Source organism: Pelodiscus sinensis, chromosome 4 (genome assembly GCF_049634645.1).
Source record: "Pelodiscus sinensis isolate JC-2024 chromosome 4, ASM4963464v1, whole genome shotgun sequence".
Taxonomy (NCBI): Eukaryota; Metazoa; Chordata; order Testudines; family Trionychidae; genus Pelodiscus; species Pelodiscus sinensis.
The window spans coordinates 60618406-60641341 of NC_134714.1; the positions used below are offsets into that span (position 1 = coordinate 60618406).

Sequence of the window (22936 nt, forward strand, 5' to 3'; positions counted from 1 at the left end):
GGCGCAAAGGGGGCCCTGTTACCCGTAAAAAGAAAGTCACCGCGGCCACCCAATGTGAAGAACACGCGTTAATAGCGCACGGTTACTGTAGCACTATCACATCAGGAGATTAGCTCCTGGAACAGGAGCAGCGGAATCAGACTGGAGAAACCATCGCTGCCCGGTGGTAATTTGCTCTCCCTCATTCCAACTAGTGCCCGGCTGGTCACAGGCGGTTTATACTCCCAGCAATTCCCTGCACCCCGAATGAGGCAGGACAGGTCTGTCACAGCGAGGGGCAGAGCCCTCTGCCTACCACGTGCTGGGCGTAGAGAACTGAGGCTGGAGTGTGATCACCTCCCTGCCCCCCCCCCCCCCCCTTTGAGCGGTTTGTTTCTCGTTTGTTGTGAGGTAACTGGATAAACACCAGCCCGCTTCCTGCCCGGTCGCTGCTGATTGGCCCGCGGGACTTTCAGGAATGTGCGCGACCCCTTAAAGGCGAGAGCGGCTCCTCCAGCCGCTTCACTGCACTGGCCAGAGGCTGAGCGCCAAGGGAAACCTGCGGGGGCTGCAAGCAGCTGTCGAGCCGATCCACCAACCGGGACTCGCGGCTACTCACGGACTGCTCCTGGAACACCAGCGCCCCAGCACCAGGGACACTGACACTGCTCGGGCTGGGGCTTTGCTGAGTGTGTGTCTAGCGCGCTAGGGGACAATCACTCACCTAAGAGTCGTCAGGAGAATCCAAGGGCTTCCAAAGGATATTGATCGCTCTTCACTCAGTGGCTGCAGGAGATATTTCATCCCCGGGGTTATCTTTAAGGTCTCAGCATCTTTCCCTGTAAAGGTAAGTGCAGAAGCAGCACTTTAATTTCCCCTGCCACTTCATGTAATTTGTAAAAGACAAAATCTAAAGAGGGGGGGGGGAAACGCAACTGAAATTCATGGGAGGGGAGGGGTCTGTGTATCTATCTACACGTCCTCCTCAATAGTCCCGCTGCTCGCGCCTTAGCCCTTTGCAATACTTTTCATCTTCAGGGTACCTGACAAACCTATTGCTTGCCAGCCTCAGACTCCCCCAAAAATTCTTCTGGATGTAATGAGGATGAGACTTTCTTTTATTTTTCGAAGGTTTGTCTTGAAGACTGGTCTTTGCCATGGAGCTATCAGGCGGACTTTTTCTCCTCCTAATGCTAAGTGTCTATGCAACAAACCAGATCCCAGGTAAAAACAATTACTTCATTCTATATTTGGCAATTATAAAGAGATTTATTGGGTAAATATTAATGGTCAGGATTTTTTTTAAAGAAATCTGGTATCTTTGGTGTTGACTTTGAAGGAATGAAACCTTAAACTGTGATGAAGAGCTGCTTTGATATTTCTAGCCCACAAAAATGCATTAGCCTGGGGAATATTCAGATTAGTGGTTATGAACAGCAAATTATTTCCTCCTGTGCAGAATTTATGTAACCTTCAAACAAGGAAGGACTGAACACTCAAGGACTTCAAAGCAAAGCATGGTTTACCTACCTTTCCACATTATGCATGGGGAAAATGTAGCTGAGGAACTAAAAGAAGCAATCTGGCATTGTCCCCTATCTGGCCTGTATTGTGCATTATGTCTCAGCATAGACCTCAGACCATATAGAAACATTATTTATGTACTAACTGAGATCTCTATAGGTAATCAGTGAAAGTCTCACTTTAGATTTTTAAAATGGGATCTGATGGGGTGGACACTCTGCTCTCTTCCCCTTGTTCTTACTGATGTGCTTCGCTGCCTCCTCTATTAGCACTCAAAACACCACTCACTATTGTCCAGCTAGCTTTGTATGTAAGTCAGGATGTGCTTCCTAGCATCCCTACAGAAATGCACCATGCCCTTCTGTACAGCAGCCCCCCTACAGGGCTGCATTAGCTTCATAGCTGCCCATACTTGCATTGTTGCTATATCAGCTCCCCACCCAATTGGACTGATCTTCAACTTCCATTAAAAGTCCCTACTCAGCCTCAGTGAACACCAGCTCACAATGGGATTGAGCTACTTTCTCAGCCCCCAGCACCTGACTGCTCCCCCATCCCAGGGGTTGCACAGCCATTTGGCCCCTTTCTATCTTTGTTCACAATGCTTACTCTGGTCTCTCCACAGAGTCTGGGGGAGATGATAATAGTGTATTTGATCTCTTCGAACTCATTGGCTTCACTCGCAAAGGAGCCGGACGCCGTGCAACTGGGGTGCAGTTGGTGAAGGGGCCTGAGCCTTCCAGCCCTGCTTACCGCATTGAGGATGCCAGCCGCATCCCTGCCATGCCTGATGACAAGTTCCAAGATTTGCTGGATGCCATCTATGCTGAAAAGGGCTTCATTTTGCTGGCTACTCTCCGGCAGGCCAAGAAGAGTCGGGGCACCCTACTGGCTGTGGAGCGCAAGGACAGTTCGGGCCATATCTTCAACCTGGTGTCTAATGGAAAAGCAGGCACTCTGGATCTGAGCCTGTTTGGTGATGGGAAGCAGCAGGTGGTTTCAGTGGAGGATGCCCTATTAGCCACTGGCCACTGGAAGAACATTACCCTGTTCGTGCAGGAGGACCGGGCCCAGCTGTATGTAGGGTGCGAGAAAATGGAGAATGCTGAACTGGACATCCCCATCCAAAACATCTTCACCAGAGACCTGGCCAGCAGTGCCAAGCTCCGCATCGCCAAGGGTGATGTCAATGACAACTTCCAGGTAAGACTCTTTCTCTCAGTCAGCATCTTCATGGGGTTCCTTCAATGAGAGAAACCCTTAAAGGCACAACGTCCAAACCTACCCCCACTAGAGAAAGAGTAGTAATGAGAAGAGGAGGGTTCTGATCAGCTTGTGCAGGAAAATTGTCCACCTTCAATATAAATAGTCCCCACAATCTATTTGCATATTAAGTGAACTGCAGAAAATCCTCTTCAAATCCCAAGCTCTTTAAAGCTCTAGACTTGTTTTAGATGAGACCTGATGAAATTTCTCAGACTACAAGAAAAACTTGAAGTTTCTGACCCTACTACACTGATCAGATAAACAGTTGTCTAGCAAATTTTAGTAAACAAAAATAAAGCCTGGAATATAGAGGAAAAGAGGACATTGTGCATCTGTGGAGTTGTTATACACTGAGAGCTGGTGAAAAGAGTATTCAGACACAGGACTTGCTATCACCAGGTAGAAGGGGTAGTGAAGCATTCTGGACATATGCCTCACTCTAGTGCCTTTGAAACTTTTGTTGAAATTGAAACTGGCTTCCTGGGCAAAATTACACGTCTTTCCCCTATAGTTTCTACAAAACACTGTCATTTTCCCTCTGCCAACAGGGAGTGCTGCAGAATGTGCGGTTTGTCTTTGGAACAACCCTGGAAGCCATTCTAAGGAACAAAGGTTGCTCCAGCTGTAAGTCTACAACTTTTTCTGAATCTACTGACCTATTAAAAATAGGATTCCTCAGCATGCTAGGAAGACAAGTTGAGACAGAAGTGAAAGTATGCTGATATGAAAATCATTATTGTATAAGAAAATACAGGATTTTTTCAGGCTTATAGATAAATAAATGGACTTGGTGACAGCTACATTAGCAGGTGTTATGCACACTTTAGATGATGAATTTTGCACTTGTAACATTGCGTGTGCATCTATATTAATGGGCATATGCTGTTTTTGTTTTTAGCTACTAATGCAATCATTACCTTGGACAATCCCATCAATGGCTCCAGCCCAGCTATCCGCACTAATTACATTGGCCACAAAACAAAGGATGTCCAGGCAGTCTGTGGCTTCTCCTGTGAAGAACTCACAAATATGTTTGTAGAAATGCAAGGACTGCGGTCCATGGTGACAATCCTTCAAGACAAAGTGCGCAAAGTGGTAAGTGCCAAGAAATCCAAAGTTGTCTTCATTACAATTCGCTCAAATACTAGGTAACTTGCCTCTAATACCTGTAGATTAAACTCCATGGCTATGTTTAGACTGGCATGATTTTCCGGAAATGCTTTTAACAGAAAAGTTTTCTGTTAAAAGCATTTTCGGAACAGAGTGTCTAGATTGGCACGGACGCTTTTCCACAAAAGCACTTTTTGTGGAAAAGCGTCCATGGCCAATCTAGACGTGCTTTTGTGCAAAAAAGCCCCGATCGCCATTTTCGCGATCGGGGCTTTTTTGCGCAAAACAAATCTCCGTTGTCTACACTGGCCCTTTTGCGCAAAAGGGACTTTTGCACGAACAGGAGCAGCATAGTATTTCCGCAAAAAGCACTGATTTCTTACAGTAGGAAGTCAGTGCTTTTGCGGATTTTCAAGCAGCCAGTGTAGATAGCTGGCAAGTTTTTTCCGGAAAAGCGGCTGATTTTCCGGAAAAACTGGCCAGTCTAGACACAGCCCATGTGTAGAGACAAAGGAGAGCTTAGTACAGAAGTCACCTATAATGCTCTTACTTTTCTGTTCCATTAAGACTGAAGAAAACGAATTGATTGCCAAAGTAGTCCAGATCACTCCCGGAGTGTGCATTCATAATGGAATTCTGCATAAAAACAAAGAAGAGTGGACTATTGATAGCTGCACTGAATGTACTTGCCAGGTAAAGACTTTACAATTCACAACATGACAACATAATGCATCGGCTTTAGCAACTGCTGCCTAAATTATGTTTATTATGTAGAAAAAATGAATCCTACACAAAACTAGGTACTGCATACTGTATCATCTTTTGAAAGATCCATGTAGTATCAATGATGTGGTAGTTGTGCTGTAAATGCAGCTTTCATTTGATGCTACTGAAGAAGCATTGTAGAAGGGAGTAGCCTAAAATCATGCAACTGATATAACTGTCCATTAACCAGTCTATTTTAGCTATTTGGGGAATGCCTCTGTTTAGTTTACATAAACCAAAAAGTAAACTAAGTTTTCAGCACTCCAGCAATTTTATCTTTATAGTAGCCAGCAGGTTTCCTCCCTGAAATACTTGAGGTCTAAATTAGGTACTCAATTGCACCTTTTACTAACTGAAATGAATAGGAATGAATCCTTGCTTTTCACTAGATTAATTCAAAAATAAAAGAAAATCTTGATTCTATAATGAAACTGTTCATGCCACTGAGTTTGCAGACATTTTGCAGACTGGAAAGAAGGATTATTTCATAAAGTTGGTAACTGCTAGCCAAAACTACCACCAAACTGTACAAGGAATTCATTCTTCAACATGTTCTGTTCCAGAGTACTATAAAATATCCTAAAATACTGAATAACATCATAACTATAATTCCCCAGCCCTCTTTTTAAAAACTCCTTTTATGACTTTCCTCAAATCCTAATTATATCTTATTAAAAACACTTCAGAGTACAAATCTACAAAACCCAATTCAAATTGGAAACTAAAGGCTTAATTATTAGATATAAATGGACTATTTGTAGGGCAGAATATTCTTTTAAACTTATACTCAGCTAATGACATTGTGATTCTCATTGTCGAATATTGGTAGCTGTCACAATTTGCTTCATTAGTTTCTAAAACTATAGCACTCAGAAGGCTTGTTGTCCTAAAAGAAACATAAGAAGCCAAAGTATACACTACATTTTAGTTCTCATTCAGTCTTCTGGTGGAGTTTTTTTGTTTTGCTTTCAGCTCAGAGATCAAAGCCACATCTAACTATAAATTATGGTTTCTGGGTTTTGAGCCAACTCCACTCAACTCACTTTATATAATCAATTTAAATTCAGATTAACACATGACAAAGCTGGTTTCAAATTCTTTGTTAGTGTCTTTAAAGTTTGACATATTTGGGATATTATGTAGCAGAATCTGACTCAGACATTTGGCAGTTTCTCTTGCTTAACTTCTACAAATTCTAAAACACTTCCACCCTTGGTTGAAAAGTAACTAAAGAATAACGGAAAAATAGTCCACAAAGGATTGGTACAGCCACTATTGACTACAACAAGGAGTCTCATGTAATAGACTTACTACTGAATCTTTTGTGAGTTCAGTAGATAACTATCTTTAGCATTTGACCTTTTCAACTAAAGTTTCATCATAAATTTAGTGGTGATTCTTTTTTTGTAGAACTCTGCCACTATATGCAGGAAAGTATCTTGCCCTCTCATGCCTTGTTCTAATGCTACTGTTCCTGATGGGGAGTGCTGTCCACGATGCTGGCGTAAGTAGTTACAGCTTGCTTGATATTTCTGCCATAATCTGCTGTATTGTCTCTCTTACCTAGCTATACCATACTAAAATGTAAGCAGGTGAGTATAGAATTACACCACCAGAGAACTATTAGTCTTAGTTTGCGTTAACTGAGATACTCAAATGATCATGTAGACCTAACCTAAATAGACTATTGTTTGTAAGCTAGCTATATTAAATTCTAATAATCACTTATCAAAGTAATGGCCACTGTGATTCTGGAAACATGATCATTCTTCAGAGGGACCAGACTTGGATCCTAGTACATATTTGCAAAGAAAAGTGGACATGTCAGATATGGTGACCTTCTTTTGAATTTCCTCTTTATGGCACTGATCCAAAGAAACATGCCTCATAAAAAGTTTGACAGTCCCTCAAAAGCCCACACTATTTAGAACATTTGACAGATCTAGTCTGATGTGATCAGTAGTGAAACTGGAATGCCCTAATACCAATCAAACATAAATCCTGCTTTTAAATCCTCTGAATTTGGAACTTTTTTCAGGGTTTTATCAAATGAAATGTTGGCAGAATCAACACGATTTTGCAAAGCATTTTGACTTTGATGAACTATATTTTCTGACAGAAAATAGTTCTGTTGAAGTTTTTCCAAGCAACTCCACTAATAGTCTAATTGTTCACGACAAGCAAAAACAGAACATACATGCAGCCCTCACCTAACTCTAATCTGGTCCTCCAGTGAACTGAGTTCTTATGAAAGGAAAGAACATCATTAAACTGCTGTGTTGCCCTTGTCTTCCTCTGTGCTTGTCTCTCACTGAGACAATTCAGCATCCCAGAGACTTTAAAGTTTATGCTGAAATGCTTTTTAAGAGGAAGGCAAATGACATAATTGTAACCTCTGATTTCTTGGTGGGAAAGGGATTTAAACATAGTGTATACATTTTTTATTCACATTGTAAGCAGAAATGTACTTCTCTTGTAGCCAGTGACTATGCAGAAGATGGTTGGTCCCCTTGGTCTGAGTGGACTTCATGCTCTGTGACCTGTGGAAATGGGGTTCAACAAAGAGGTCGTTCTTGTGACAGTCTCAATAATCGCTGTGAAGGTTCCTCTGTACAGACTCGGACCTGCCACATTCAGGAGTGCGATAAGAGGTGTAAGTATTTCATATGCTTAGACAAATTGTGAAACCTTACCTGAGCCTATCCTTGGCTTCTACAATTGTAATTTAAGTATTAAGCTACCACGAGTCAGAATCATGATTTAAACCACAATAAGCTGCTTACCAATGGTACAAAACATTGATTTTTTTTAGCTCTAGAATAGGGGTGGGCAATTTTTGATTGGGGGCGGGGGGATCCAAGAATTTGATAAGTGGTTGAGGACCACACTCTTCAACTATATTAATGGAGGAGGTGTGGGGGTCTGGGATGGAGGTTGGGTGCAGAAGGGAGCCTGTGGTGTGGGATCTGGGAGGGAGTTAGGGTGAAGGAGGGGATTGTTACCTAGGGCCAAAAGACTAGTGTGAGGAAGGGTGCAGGGTCTGGGAGGGGAGTGTGATCTGGGGTAGAGTTGCAAGGGTTTGTTTGGGTTGTGACCTGGGACATGGGATTGGGGTGCAGGGTCTGGGAGAGGTATGGCTGCAGGAGAGGATTCTGGCCTGGGGGAGAGGTGCAGAAGGAGGGAGTGCAGGGCCTGGGAGAAGGTTGTGACCTGGCAGAGGCGTGCAGGGGGGCGGGGAGAACGGGGATTTGAATTGTGCCAGGGACAACAGACTGGGGTGCAAGGTCTGAGAGAGGGTTGTGTCCTGAAGAGAAGTATAGGAGGAGATGTAGTGTCTGAGAAGGTGTAGGGTGCAGAAGGTTTGGGTTACATGGAGGGGGAGTAGAGGGTTGGGGGAGGGGGAGGCTGTGGTGCCAGAGGCACCTTACCTGGATCCCAGCCAGAAGCCCTCCAGGGTCCCGATCTTCTAGCCCCCGTACTTGCTCAGGGCAGCTGCTGGGACCATGTTTACTGATCAGAACTGAATACCGTAAGCCTGGGGGAAGGGGGCACTTCACATGCTGCCTGTTCTGCAAACAGGCAGGTGCTATTGGCCAGAAACTGGCCAATAGGAACTATTGGGGGCTGGAGCAGTATGAGAAACCTCTGCCCCCTCCCCTGGGCTCTCAGCATTCAAACACACGTATGGCTCTACAGCTGGCTTTCCTGAGTGCTGAGTGTGAGCAGGGCAGGCATGGAGCTTTCTGAGTTTCTTGTGGGCTGGATTGAGCAGCTTGGCAGGCTAGATGTGGCTCACATCATATTTTGCCCAGCTCTGCTCTAGAAGCTCCTGAGATTTTTGTTTTTTCCTACTAAAACTCCTATCAAAATTGAAATGTATGCAGTGGAAGCCAGCATGAATGTTTGTTTTTGACATTGGGCCTGAACTAAACATAGCAAAATCTCAGGCCAACATGCATTTCATTTTTAAATCTCTACCCATCATGGTGGGGTAGCAAAATTGGGGTTTGTATTTAATGCTGTCATTCACACAGTACCAAAAGTTTTCTAGGCACTTTGCTAACATGCCTCAAAGAGCTCGAAAATCTCAGATGGTAACATAAGTTTGTCTTTTCTGAAGTCAAACAGGATGGTGGTTGGAGCCACTGGTCACCATGGTCATCATGCTCTGTTACTTGTGGCATTGGCATGATCACTAGAATCCGTCTCTGCAACTCTCCAGTCCCACAGATGAATGGCAAACCATGTGAGGGTGAGGCAAGGGAAACCAAATCATGCCAGAAAGACCCCTGCCCAAGTAAGTAAATGGGTCAAATAGACTCTTTCTTTCTTTGTTTAGCTTAAGCAACAAGCACCTTTTAAGCTAGAAGTTTTTGTATACAGTAATCTTATTCCTGACCACTGTCTCCTGTTAAATCAAGTACTATGTAAAATCTCATATTTTTAAAAAATACTGAAGACAAAATACATTAAAAGTTAGTTTGAATAAAACTCAGGCTCTAATTTTTTAGAAAACTCAGAAATGAAAAATTTAGGTACACCATTCTATCCTTTATTCTTCCATAGTGTCCAAGTGCAGCGGTGGTCTTGAAATATGTGCATCAGTACTTATATGCAGCTAGTAGTATCTTGCTGAATTTACAATGAATTCTGTGAATGTTTACGTTTTCCATGGATTTTCTCTGCAGTAAATGGAAACTGGGGACCCTGGTCTCCATGGGATGTATGCACAGTCACATGTGGAGGAGGTATTCAAAAACGTGGACGTCTTTGCAATGACCCTGAGCCTCAGTATGGTGGGAAGGACTGTGTAGGTGACGCCACAGGAGTGCAGGTCTGCAACAAGCACGACTGTCCAATTGGTGAGTAACTCTAGTTAAAAAAAATAGTATTTTAAGCAGCACTTGCATCTTCAAACATTTGTGCAAAAATTACACCATCTGAGTCAATTTCCATTTAACTAAAAGAAGAGAGTCAAATTCTGACTTACATTACATTGCTAAAATACCAGAGTAAGATATGATTTAAGTATAAATTTCTTTGATTTCTAGTTGTGTAACTGAGGGCAGACTATCTGAATGACTTTGTCAGGACAACACAAGTCAGTGGCAAAGCTGAGGTTAGATCTGAAAGAATTCCTGACTCCTAGGCCAATGATCAACCTATTAGACAATACTTCCTTTCTGTAGTGAAGAATGCAACTGAATCAAATGACTGACTTTAATTTGGCAATCTAAAGTCCCTGACATGTAGAATTTTACCTTTATTTTTCCTTTGGTTAGTGAGGTTGTTTTTAAGACTGAAATGCTGCCATATTCCTCTAAAAGAACCTCCAAACTGTTTGTTTCAATTCACATGTTGGGGATAGCCAACCCCTTAACAGACAACTTAAATAGTTGAAGTTTACTGTGATTCAATCTTGTGTTTCAGATGGTTGCCTGTCTAATCCCTGTTTTGCTGGAACGACATGCACCAGTTCCCCTGATGGTTCTTGGAAGTGTGGTGCCTGTCCCACTGGTTACCATGGCAATGGTGTTCAATGCAAAGATATTGATGAGGTCAGAAAGCTTGAGTTCTTGTTTGTAGTCTCTCTTCTAATAAAGGGCAAAACACTAAGCTACAAGTTAAAAGTCCAAATCCCCTAAAAAAAAAAATCTCTAATTTTCCCTCATACTCCAATCTTTCTCACTTCAGTGTCAAGAGGTTCCTGATACCTGCTTTGTCCTCAATGGAGTGCACAGGTGTGAAAACACTGAACCTGGATACAACTGCTTGCCTTGCCCACCACGTTTCACTGGAACACAGCCTTTTGGTCGAGGTATCGAGGATGCCACAGCTAACAAGCAGGTACTCCCAAGATGAAAATTTTCCTGGTTTATAAAACCACCCACCAGCCTTGAATATTCTAAAGCACATTCTGAATTCTCAGAAAAAGCAAGTTCTTGACCAGCCTTCATAGTTTAGGAAAATAAAGGTTATTGTAAAAGACCAGCATAGTACAAGCATATAATCTGCTTCAGTAACATGACTTTTAAAAGCAGTGCTTTCTTAGCCTTTTAAAAGCTGTGGAAAGGTGTGAATGTCATGAATTTGGGGGAATAAACATTTTTGAAATGTTGCCAATAAAGAAACTATGTAAATACTTAACATGTGACTATTTATACCTGTACATGAACAGCTATACATTCCTCTAGCCTTAGCTGCATATCCAGGAAGCATGAGGGAGAGACTCTTTTGCAGCAGACTTATTATCTTTGTATGTGTGTGGTCTCTTAGGTCTGCAAGCCACGTAATCCATGCACAGATGGAACTCATGACTGCAACAAGAATGCCAAGTGCAACTACCTTGGCCATTTCAGTGATCCTATGTACCGCTGTGAGTGTAAACCAGGCTATGCTGGCAATGGCATAATCTGTGGTGAAGATACAGATTTAGATGGATGGCCAAATGAGGACCTTGTCTGTGTTGCCAATGCCACTTACCACTGCAAAAAAGTAAGCAAATTCCCCTGTTCTCCTGCTTGCTTTTTTAAGAAATTGCCTTGGTATATAACTAAGGAATGTGCTAAATACTCAATGTTTTAAAGGCTTATGACTCAATCTCTGACTAATTACAGGTATTAAACTATCTCCAATAGTAATAGAAATGTAGCCGTGTTAGTCTGGTGTAGCTGAAGCAAAATACAGGACTATGTAGCACTTTAAAGACTAACAAGATGGTTTATTAGATGATGAGCTTTCGTGGGCCAGACCCACTTCCTCAGATCAAGTGGTCTTGATCTGAGGAAGTGGGTCTGGCCCATGAAAGCTCATCTAAAAACCATCTTGTTAGTCTTTAAAGTGCTACATAGTCCTGTATTTTGCTTAAACTATCTCCAGTGCAAGATAAGACTATATCCTTTCAGGGATATAATGGCAATGCCAAAGAAAAGTTCCAGATTATCAGAACCTATTATTACAGTAGTTGAGTCATGCCTGGAACATACAGGAATTCTGACCATTACAGTAATTACAAAAATACCACGTATAAGTTCTTACAAAGCCTATTTTTGGCCACCCATAAACATTCTCAAAGGTCATAGAAAAAGATATAAAGATTTTTTTTTCAAAAGTGTCTAAGTCCCAGCTTCAAAAATAAGAGGCCCTTAGGCTTCTAAGGATATGTTACACTGTCACTAAAAGTCAAACAGCATAAACAAAAGTGCAGACAAAACCTTTACCCCCTATGAGCAGCAGCATTTTTGGTTGGTTGGCAGGAGAGCATTCCTGCTGACAAAGCACCATTTACAGTAAGCAGCAAAGCTTTTGTCACTTGGGGTGGGAGAGTTAAGCACCTGGGAATGACAAATTGACCTTCAATTGCCAGTATAGAAAAGCCTAAGTGACTTTTGAAATTGTTATCCACGGTCCATAGTAGTTATGAAGAGTGTGTGAAATCAATAGAATTACACTGAGAGAATGCAGTAAATGAGATTGTAATTATGCTGTTTACTTCTAGCTGTTCACTTTTTTAAAAAAAGTAAAGATGGCATTCATACCAAGGATGATAATACTTCTGCACTTTCTCCTTTCTAGGATAACTGTCCCAATCTTCCCAACTCTGGACAAGAAGACTATGATAAGGATGGAATTGGTGATGCCTGTGATAATGATGATGATAATGATAACATTCCAGATGACAGGGTAATGCTACATGAAAGATTCATGCCCTTCCTAGTGCTGCTTTTTCTTTCTCCACTCCCAACAGTCAAGGCCTGGCCTCTGACCTTAATCTTAACAAAAGGTTGTAGGAAATTGAAGGGAAAGTTAACTATTGAAAAGAGATGCCTAACTCCAATTGGATATTCAGTAGTTCCAGGAACTAGCTGCAGCTGGCTGAGTTTGAAAATGAGATTGACTGACTCTTCTCTTCATGCTTTATTCCTTCATAGTCTCATGCATTCTTGAGACAGCTAAAGCTTCAGCAAGTATACACTAACATTCCAGCATGGCAGATAGCTAACTCTCCTGTTCCCACTCCTCACTTTCATAAAGCAACAATTCTAATTGTTTTAAATGGCAGCCTAACCAAGGTTTTCAGAATGTCACAATTCACTACTGCTGCAATTGACAGCAACTTAATCGCTTCTACTATTTATACCAGTAGTGAATTTGGCTGAGATGCAAAGGGCTTTGAAATACCAGCCAGTGTTCCTAAGTAAGGTGCATGTTGTTTTTGCAGATTCTATATTTGTTTTATTCCACTTTCTCCCAGACATCACTTTGTAATGGATCCAATCTGAGTGTAATTTTAAAAACCTCTAGTTCTGCTCTGTTCACGGAAGAGGATTTAACTAGTTTGACTTTTCAAGCATTTTCCTAACTTGCATTAAAGATCTTTCTAAACTGAATGTCATACATTTGAATTGTGTTGGTAAAGAACCAAACTAGTTTTCTGTTTGTTAATAGCCATTTTGTGCCTGCCCTTCCTCTTACAGGACAACTGCCCATTCATTTACAACCCGCAGCAGTATGACTATGATAGGGATGATGTTGGTGACCGCTGTGATAACTGCCCCTACAATCACAATCCTGATCAAACTGACACTGATAACAATGGAGAAGGAGATGCATGTGCTGTGGATATTGATGGAGATGGTAAAGTGTTTTGTTGCCATTTGCACCCTCCTACATATATACAGAGCAGTATTGCATAGATGGCAGTTATATGTTGCCTCTGTTGGTACCACTGTCTATAGATAGAAAGTCAAGTGTGTGATCAAGTCACCTGCAGGTTGCAAGTCAAGACTGCAGGCCACTAAGGCTATATGCACATTTAGTTTAGGAGCCTATGATTTGTTGCAGTAGATCGTCCTGGTTTATAGCTCCACTCACAGTGGCAATAGCTGTAACAGGAGACTCAATAGGCGTTGAGATAAACCACTCTTCTGCAGCATAATCTACAGTAATTCATTTTATCACTATAGAAACTGTTGACTTAATTGTAAGCCTTATTTACTTACTGCAGTGCCACTGTCAGTTTACAGTATTCAGATTGTGGAGATTATGATCTATGTAAACTCTAATTCATCTCTGCTCTGCTCCTTTTAGGCATTCTTAATGAAAGGGATAACTGCCAATATGTCTACAATGTAGACCAGAGGGATACAGATTTGGATGGGGTTGGAGATCAATGTGACAACTGCCCTATGGCACACAATCCAGACCAGGTAAGGCTTTTGTACTCTGACCTGTATCAGTATCTGTTGTTCAAATCTTATTTACCATTACATTTTTACCCTTTGTTATACACACTATGCTGATATGACAAATGATGCCTTTATTAAGTGATAACATAACTCACAGGGAGCTCACCCAGCTGCTAGCTGTTAACTGAAAAATAGAGTAATGGAGGTTTCTGGGACTCTTATTTGAAGTCATGTGTCCTGAGCATTTAATGGGAAACATTCATGTCTGTAAATTTGTCTATGTATCTTGTCAACTGCAGTAACTCTCGTAATGCAGCGTGAAAGTCACATGAGTAACAAGTAATTGTAAACAGTCTATGAAAATGTCTTCCCATTGATTCTACTATCCAGTCTGGAGTGCAGTCAAATGAACATGCTATACAAGAAACTAAAATTATGTACATTACAAATAGTCACAGATGTTAAGTCCAGGTTTTAAAAAAAATTGATCCAAATAAGCCAAAATAAAGGAGTAATATGAGACAGAACGCACAGCTGTTTTTTTTTCCCTGAAGGAAAAAACAAACATTTGCCAGGTGCCTGACACCAGTGCAGGGCGTATGCTAAATATCATGGTATGCTAGGAACAGACTATAGATCTTAGGCATGGGAGGGGCAGAGGCTTAACTAGTGCATTGCATGTCATTTTGTATAGACTCACCTTGCCTTTTGGAAGACAAAGGTTAAAGCAGTATAAAATAACTACATTTCAAAAGACTTCATTTATCAACACAATAAAGGCAATTCTGCCTGCTTTTCCCTCTTTATGTCAAGGTTCAAAGGTGTGTTCTAACATTCAGAAGTAATATGCAAAACTAATCTTTACAAGATTAAGTGGGGGTGAGAGGAGTTTCTAGCCCCTCCCACTGAATTTGCTCACTCTAAGAAGCTCAACAGGAGTGGTGGGTAAAGCCTGTACAGTCCTGTCAAGTCAAAGGTAGTAAGATTAATAGCTTCAGGGGCATAATTGGAATGGTTTCAGAAAAGTTGTTGCAAATCAGTGGAATCCAGCATAGGACTGTAGTTGCCCAGGCAATGTTGCATGCAAGGATTTAAATTATGCTTATAAAATTAGATCTCTTAACATTTGCCATTTACTTTCTAATAGGTGAAATAGGGGAAATCATGGTCCATTCAATTAATTTTAAGGTTTTTTCTATGGCTTTCAATGGAGTGTTCTCATGAATAATTGTATTAAACTAATGCACAACACTCTCACCTGTAGGTATTCTAGTAGGATAGAGTATTAAGGAAAAAATAATTTAAATTCTAGCACTTGTAGCAATTCAGAATGTGTAAGTTAAAATGGCCTCTGACATTTCAGTAACTCCTGGGTCTGAAGAGTCTGTGCAAGAATACAGGTCAGACTAACTTTTGATAGCCCTAACAAATATAAAGCTAGATGCCATGTGATCATATTAGAGAAACTAAGCAAACAGTGAGATGTGTATATACAAACTACAAGCAGAAGGGGGCTTTCCTGGCATAGCCCACTTCTAAGGGAAGTAACTATCTCTCCTCACATAACACTTAGGGTATGTCTGCACAGCAGAGCTAAAGTTGAATTAAGCTATGCAATTTCAGCTACATCAATTCCGTAGCTTAAGTCAAAATAGCTTAATTTGGTTTTTGGCACTGTCTACACAGCAGGAAGTCAAAGGAAGAATATTCTTCCTTTGACTTCCCTTACTCCTTGTGAAATGAGAGTTACCATGAGTCAAAGTAAGAAGTCTTCCAGCTCGACATTATTTCAAAATAGAGGCTTGTAGTGTAGATGTGCACTGTTATTTCAGAATAACTGACATTATTTCAAAATAACACTGTTGTATAGACGTACCCTAAGTCTCTATGGCTACGTGTAAACTGCACTCTCTTGTAGAAGAAGAAATGTAAATGAGGCAAAACGATGAATATCATCACACCTCACTTGCATACTTAATGAGCTGTCATTTTTGCACAAGGGGCTTTTGAACAAAAAGAAGCCATCTACACAGCTCCTTTTTGCTCAAAAAAACCCTCTGCGCAAGAGCCGTTCTGACGCTTTTTTTCAGCCAAAATGGCTCTTGCACAAAAGCCCCTTGCTCAAAAATGGCTGCTCATTAAGTATAAAAAGGAGGTATAGAGATATTCACTGCTTCACCTCATTTGCATATTTTTTTGTGCAAGAGAGTTGAGTATAGATGTAGCCTATGTTTATAGAGGGCTTTGGAGGCTTTTTCTTGTAATTAGGAAAATTATGACATGGAGCTGAAGCCATACAACAGTCTGTCAAAACAGTCTTTTAATCAGAGAGAGTGATCTAATGGCGAGGTACATACTAAAGTCAATATCATAAGGTGCTTGGAAAAGAAAGATACAATGGTAAATTGACACCAGATCTCTGAAGATCTCATGGAATAAATGGAGACTAGCCTGCAGTGGCAGAAACATTACATGCATAATTATACAAATACTGGGGAAAAGCTGAAAATCATACTACTCTCTGAACCCTAGGTATTCAAATAAATAAGCCTGAAGCAATTGGTTAGTGAAATGTTAATAAAGTAATTCAAAAGAAGTTAGCACAGTTGGCCTTTTCTGAATTGCAAAAAGAGTGTAAGAATTTAACAGTTTCTTTTTGCTAAGTGAATAGCAAGCCTAAATTCAAGCCTTCAAGGTTTGTATTTATGTCTTTCTTGCTAGCATCCTCAAGTGCAGCAGTGGTGTGCATTTAAAGCTTGTTCTTCAAGCCTTCCCTCTTCTCCAACAGGAGGATTCTGACTCTGACCGCATAGGTGATGAATGTGACAACAATCAGGACATAGATGAAGATGGCCATCAAAATAACCTAGATAATTGTCCCTATGTGCCCAATGCTAATCAAGCAGACCATGACAAGGATGGCAAAGGTGATGCCTGTGATCATGATGATGATAATGATGGTATCCCTGATGACAAAGATAACTGCCGACTGGTTGCTAACCCAGACCAGACTGACTCTGATGGTAAGTAAGATGAACATTATGTTATCAAAACCTGTATTTTTCTACAAAGGCATGTCTAGCATTACATGCAGATATATTTTAAAATCATAACTTTTCTTTTTTATAAGAGAATAAACGTGTACACATAGTACCAATATAGTGTCCTTCTCTTTTTACTGCAGAGCTTATGCTGATTCCCAGTATATTAATAAAATTTGGGAAATGCCAAAATGAAAAATATTTGGATAGGGAGCGAGTATGAATCTTAATAATCATGGCTACTGAAATTTAATATATACTGAAGTCTGAGCTTTCAAAAACTTCTTCTTGATGCTAAGATACCAAGGTGGATAATATAAAGCAGTTCTAGGCTTCTTACCAGAATCTGCCTTGTTTTGGCTGTGCCACTACTACACTGCAACAGATTTCAGTCTCAATTGTCATATGACTTCAAAGCAAATTTAATGATACATCATTTTCAACTTATGTCAATGAGTTTTCAGAATTGTCATTGAAGCTATATTTTTGTAGGTGATGGACGTGGTGATGCTTGCAAAGATGACTTTGACCACGACAACGTGCCAGACATTGATGACATCTGTCCTGAGAATGTTGACATCAGTGAGACAGATTTCCGTCGATTTCAGATGGTTCCCCTGGATCCCAAGGGAACATCGCAAAATGATCCTAACTGGGTGGTTCGTCACCAGGGTAAAGAACTGGTACAGACTGTCAATTGTGATCCTGGACTTGCAGTTGGTGAGTAAAAACATTTTGGATCCTCCCTCCTCATAGTAGCCTAGAAAAGGCTAGACATTTAGCTTAAGGTCCAGCATAAGGCAGCAGAAGTTTCAAACTTGGTTTCTTTATTCTTCATCCAGGATTTGATGAATTCAATGCTGTGGACTTCAGTGGCACATTCTTCATCAATACAGAAAGAGATGATGACTATGCTGGCTTTGTATTTGGTTATCAGTCTAGCAGCCGTTTCTATGTAGTCATGTGGAAGCAGATCACCCAGTCCTATTGGGACTCAACACCAACCAGAGCTCAGGGATACTCAGGTCTTTCTATCAAAGTTGTGAACTCCACTACAGGTCCTGGAGAGCACCTTCGAAATGCTCTGTGGCACACTGGCAACACCCCGGGACAGGTAAGAACTCAATCTGAGGTTAATTATATTTTTTTGCACCTGCGGTCAAGCTTAATAGGTAGCAGGTTTAAAACAAACAAAAGGAAGTATTACTTCACGCAATACACGGTCAACCTGTGGAACTCCTTCCTTGCCAGAGGATGTTGTGAAGGTCAGGACTTTAACGTGTTTCAAAAAAGAGCTAGATAAATGCATGGGGGATAGGTTCAGTAATGGCTATTAGCCAGGATGGGTAGGAATGATGTTCCTAGCCACTGTTTTTCAGAAGCTGGGAATGGGTGACGGGAAATGGATCACTTGATGATTCCCTGTTCTGTTCATTCTCTCGGGGGGGCACCTAGCATTGGCCACTGTCAGACAGGATACTGAGCTAGATGACCCTTTGGTCTGACCCAGTATGGCCATTCTTGTGTTCTAACAATAAGCATGATAATTCTGGGGAGACTGTTAGGAAGGGGCTCTCAGAACTAACACCTTGTAATTTGTAGTTAAACGTTTACTGAGTAGAAATTTGATTGACTCATATGCTCTACATAGTAGGATCCCTCAGCTCCAAAGGGAATCTAAGTTTATCCATTGTTTCTGATGGCCTGAAACATTCAATGTCCAGCACTAGCCTGACTGAATAATAAAATAGGAACCTGTCTAGGAGTAGAGTTAAATCGGTTTTCAAAAGACTCCATTAATGTGAGCATGCTCAGTACAAACCAAACAGCAAATTTGGAGGGGAATGTGACACCACATTCCCTTCCCACATCCCCCATCATCTCTGATTCAGTCTATCTTTTGGATATACAGTCCAGCTGTGGGCCCTTATTTTACATATAAAATACTTCTCAAAATGTGGTTGGATTGTCAAACTGTTTGCTATTTATAATGGTATCCTTTTTAGGTACGGACCTTGTGGCATGACCCTCGTCACATAGGCTGGAAAGATTTTACTGCCTATAGATGGCGTCTTAGTCACAGACCAAAGACTGGATACATTAGGTAACCATTCCATTAATGTGATATATATGAAGAGATTTGATTGCAATGTCATCTTGGTAATAGTTAGCCTTATATTAAAGTTAAAAACTTACCACAGCTAGCAAGGATGATTTATTACTGCTCTCCTTGCAGAGTTGTAATGTATGAAGGGAAGAAAATCATGGCTGATTCAGGACCAATCTACGATAAGACATATGCTGGCGGTCGGTTAGGATTATTTGTCTTCTCTCAAGAAATGGTATTCTTCTCAGACCTTAAATATGAATGCAGAGGTAAGGATGGTGTCTTGTTGGTATGACATTTTACTGAAGTACATTGAAATAACAATTGTTTTCTTCTGAGGCAATTTTCTTTAAAGCATATTTAAAGATGAAATTTATCAATTTAAATTCTGTGGTATTATATAACATTGTGATAATCTTATATTGCTCTTGAACCACATGAAGGATTTCTTTGAAATCCTATGTGAGTTTTGTGGGGAAAACCTGTTACAGGCGGCCCCCGCACTTACGACCTAATTGGTTCCTGAAGAACAGTCATAAGTTGAGCCATCGTAAGTTGAACCCTTATTTTCCATAGGCGCAATGTTATAAATGGTGGTTCCATTCTTGGAATCCCATTTCATACCCTAAAAATACCAAAATTGATGACGGAAATGGAGGAAAAGTAAATAGTTCAAATAATGCACAAAAATAACTAAAAAGTGAAGACCAATGTGGTAGAGACGCATGCAGTTCAAGCAGCAGTTGCAGACTGGCGAGTCTGACTGACCTCGTGCGTTTCCTGTTTTGGGATGATACGTGGAGGCTGTGTCATATGCTGTTGTAAATGTGAGCTCTGAACGTATATTGGGAGATTTTAGGAGCTATCGTAAATGTGGTGGAGTAATACGTCAGGGGTTACCTGTAATTAATTTTGCATTGTTATAAGTTACCATCCACTTAAAGCAAAACATTGAAGATGCTTAACGCAGGACACATTTTAGGAGAAATATAAAATATATATACTTCATGCTTTGAAATATAGCTAGTGTGTTTTTTTTTTTTTAACTCCTGGCCAGATTTTTTAAATGCATGTGTATAAACTTCAACATGAAATTCTTACTTTCATATGTATCCATATGTGCAAACAAACAAATCCTAATTGGCTTGGACCCATGCAAAATGTATGCACAGCTCAGGGTTTATGTATTCAGCTGCATAAGTGTGCATGCACACCCAAAAACCTAGCCCATCATATCTCAAATCTTTCTTAGTCTGACTGAAGAAACAGCTACCAAAGGGGCATATTAGTCCCTAACTGTAGTTATTATTAATACAGAGATTTTAATTCATTCAGTAATTTTTTTCTCTTTCCTCCCCCCTTCCTCTACAGATCCATAATCATGAGGTTATTGATACAGAAACTATTTTAAAATGCAGGTATTGCACCTTCTGAAATGTTTAATTTTTACAAACCCTGGGACCATTGTATTCTTCCTTTTTTTTTTTTTTTTTTCTGCTTGCACAAATGTGGACAAAAAACACATGACCTGCCTCAAGAACGATTTTGAAAGAATGGAATTGAAAGCACACTCAACATATGACCTCATCTAAAATGAGAGGAAAAATTATTTTTCATGAATGAAAATTTGTCTTCATCATAAAAAGCACACATTTGCTTCAGTAAGAAAGACATTTGCTTTGTTCTTTATCACAGTGAAATGTCACTGCCTCTAACTGGTGGTTGCACCAAGTACCAATTTTTGTAATAAGACATCTTTAGATGTTCTGTGGACTACTTAAAATCTAAAGACATTTCAATATGTGGGGAAAGGGGGTGAACTTCTAAAGGTTAAACAGAAAATTGCCATGTTTGTCTAGAAGGTGTCTATGCTTTCTGGAATTTATATCCAGGAAACTTGGAGAAATTGTTATATTTTGGACTAAATATCTTTCAGGTGATGAAAAATGTTCTATTTCATGATGTAGACTAGCTATATTAGCAAGTTAATCCATACTGTCCAAAGCAGAAACTGCAAAACTGACCCCATTGGGGGAAGGAGGCATAAAGATTGACCCACAGGATTGCACTAGCATGGTGAGACCTGGGCTTCACAATTGGAATCTAATGCCATTGCCTGATTAAACAGAGATTTATATTTTTTCCACATGTAGCAAGTGCAGATGTAGCGAACATGAAAAAGGGTGCTGAAAAGCACACCATTTCAACTAGCACCTGTGCTGGTCTTCAAAGAAGAAGCATCTGGGCTTTTTTTTTTATGGTTAAAAAGGCACAACAAATGATAATAACATTCCTTTTTCTACAGATTTCATGGACTTTTTTGAACTCCTCACTTTTTGGGAGGAGGAAGAAGGCTGTGGATAAAATCTTAAAATGTAAAATATTTATTTTACTTATCCTGGATGTCGCAATGACTGAAGGACTATTGATAAAACAAAACAAAAAAGTGCGTCAAGACTATCCATATAATCATTGTTACAAGTCTTCAAGACTGTACAATTGTAAATACAGATTATTTATTAATTCTGTTCTATACTGAACCTAGATTTTTATAGTTTAGAAAGCTTTTTGTTTGGATCATATAGCTGAGATGTATTAATTACAAAGAGCAACTTTCCTTTTAAAGAATGTGGAGCACAAGGAAGGAATGTTCCCTCCCCCCATCTCAGTCAGCATTCTATGTGTTGGTTTTTTTACTACTTTGCAGAAGGCAATTGGTTTTAGCCTGGCAGGTTGCCTTTCTACTTCTTTAAGAAACCACAAATCTTATTTAGACGCTATCAGTTCCTATCTCTCGCACCTATTACTGGAGAGACTGGACAGCATTTGTTACTATCTAATAATTTACATAGTGCCATTAGATGTATATGGTATTTCACCTTTGGCCAAAAATAAGACAGACAAACTATAGAATCCCTGCCCTGACAATTTTGCAAATGGCACTTGTCACTACGGCATTGGGTTGCAGCCATTTTATGAAGTTTCAGGTTGCATATTGGAATGATCCAGGTGTCGTTGTAGAAGTAGGAATGCTTCACAGAGAAGATGAGATTTTAGGAGCTCCAGGGAGAGGAAAGGGGTAGTGAGACTTATGTTAACTGAAGCTGTTCCAGATGTAAAGGACAGCATGATTATACCTATAAACCTTTCTTTCCAAAAAAGAAGAAAAATTAACAAGATGAAACGTACATACAAATATTACCTCATTGTGTGACTGAGAAATCTTTGGATCAAGCAGAGGTTAAATGTCTAACAAACTTTAAAGCTACTGTAGAACTTTAAAAAATGCTGTACATAGTCCAATTCTTTTTGCAGAAAAGTATATTCCCAATAAGAAAATGGCATTGAAACAATGCCAAATACTATTTCTAATGTTGTGTTATATTTTTCTGTCCTCTTGTATACCATTGCTTGTATTTTTATAAATTATTTTTCTTATTGCCATTTTAATAGTTAATCTCATAATTGTGTAGATACGCTATTTAAGTAATTTATCAGGAAGTGCTACCTGTAGAGCTAGTATTTCTATTTTTATAAAATGTTTGCACACTGAATTGAAGATTTTTGCTCTCTTCCCATGTTTTTGCTATAGCATAATTTTCTAAGAATGTGCTTTTTTGTACACTTTTAAAACCATTTTACATTTTAAAGCTGTGTAAGTTGTACAATAAAATTTCTTACATACAAGGAACAATAAATCAATATGAAAATTTATATTTACATATTTTTTTGAATAATGTTTCATTTCTAATCACTGATTTTATGGGCCACTTGAATTAATGGGTCAATTTATATTAACTCTGTTATGATGGCTCAACTCAGTCAGACTAGCAAACTAATATAGTACTCACCCATTTAATCTCAAAGATGCACAGGCATGATGTGAAAATAAAGATTTTCCTAAAAAATAGAACAGGGCCAGGATTGAAGTCCATAGAAGCCAGGACTGTACCCCA

General features: G+C 40.0%; 1 protein-coding gene across 1 annotated transcript; it reads left to right on the forward strand.

Moving 5' to 3' along the window:
* Positions 1-492: 492 nt before the first annotated feature.
* THBS1 (thrombospondin 1) lies at positions 493-22700 on the forward strand. Its single transcript, XM_006123938.4, has 22 exons — positions 493-826; positions 1111-1203; positions 2129-2706; positions 3318-3393; positions 3668-3864; positions 4447-4572; positions 6055-6148; positions 7124-7297; positions 8765-8941; positions 9333-9506; positions 10075-10202; positions 10339-10491; positions 10921-11139; positions 12220-12327; positions 13122-13281; positions 13735-13853; positions 16621-16855; positions 17366-17593; positions 17716-17987; positions 18880-18977; positions 19110-19249; positions 20352-22700. Exons 2-22 carry the CDS (start codon positions 1137-1139, stop codon positions 20357-20359), a joined length of 3531 nt encoding a protein of 1176 aa, XP_006124000.1. The 5' UTR covers positions 493-826; positions 1111-1136; the 3' UTR covers positions 20360-22700.
* The last annotated feature ends 236 nt before the right edge of the window (positions 22701-22936 follow it).

Coding starts and splice junctions, on each gene's coding strand:
- THBS1 (XM_006123938.4), top strand. CDS start 1,137: ATGGAGCTATCAGGCGGACTTTTTCTCCTCCTAATGCTAAGTGTCTAT. Junction 13,282..13,734: donor TGTGGATATTGATGGAGATG/GTAAAGTGTTTT, acceptor TGCTCCTTTTAG/GCATTCTTAATGAAAGGGAT. Junction 13,854..16,620: donor TGGCACACAATCCAGACCAG/GTAAGGCTTTTG, acceptor CTTCTCCAACAG/GAGGATTCTGACTCTGACCG.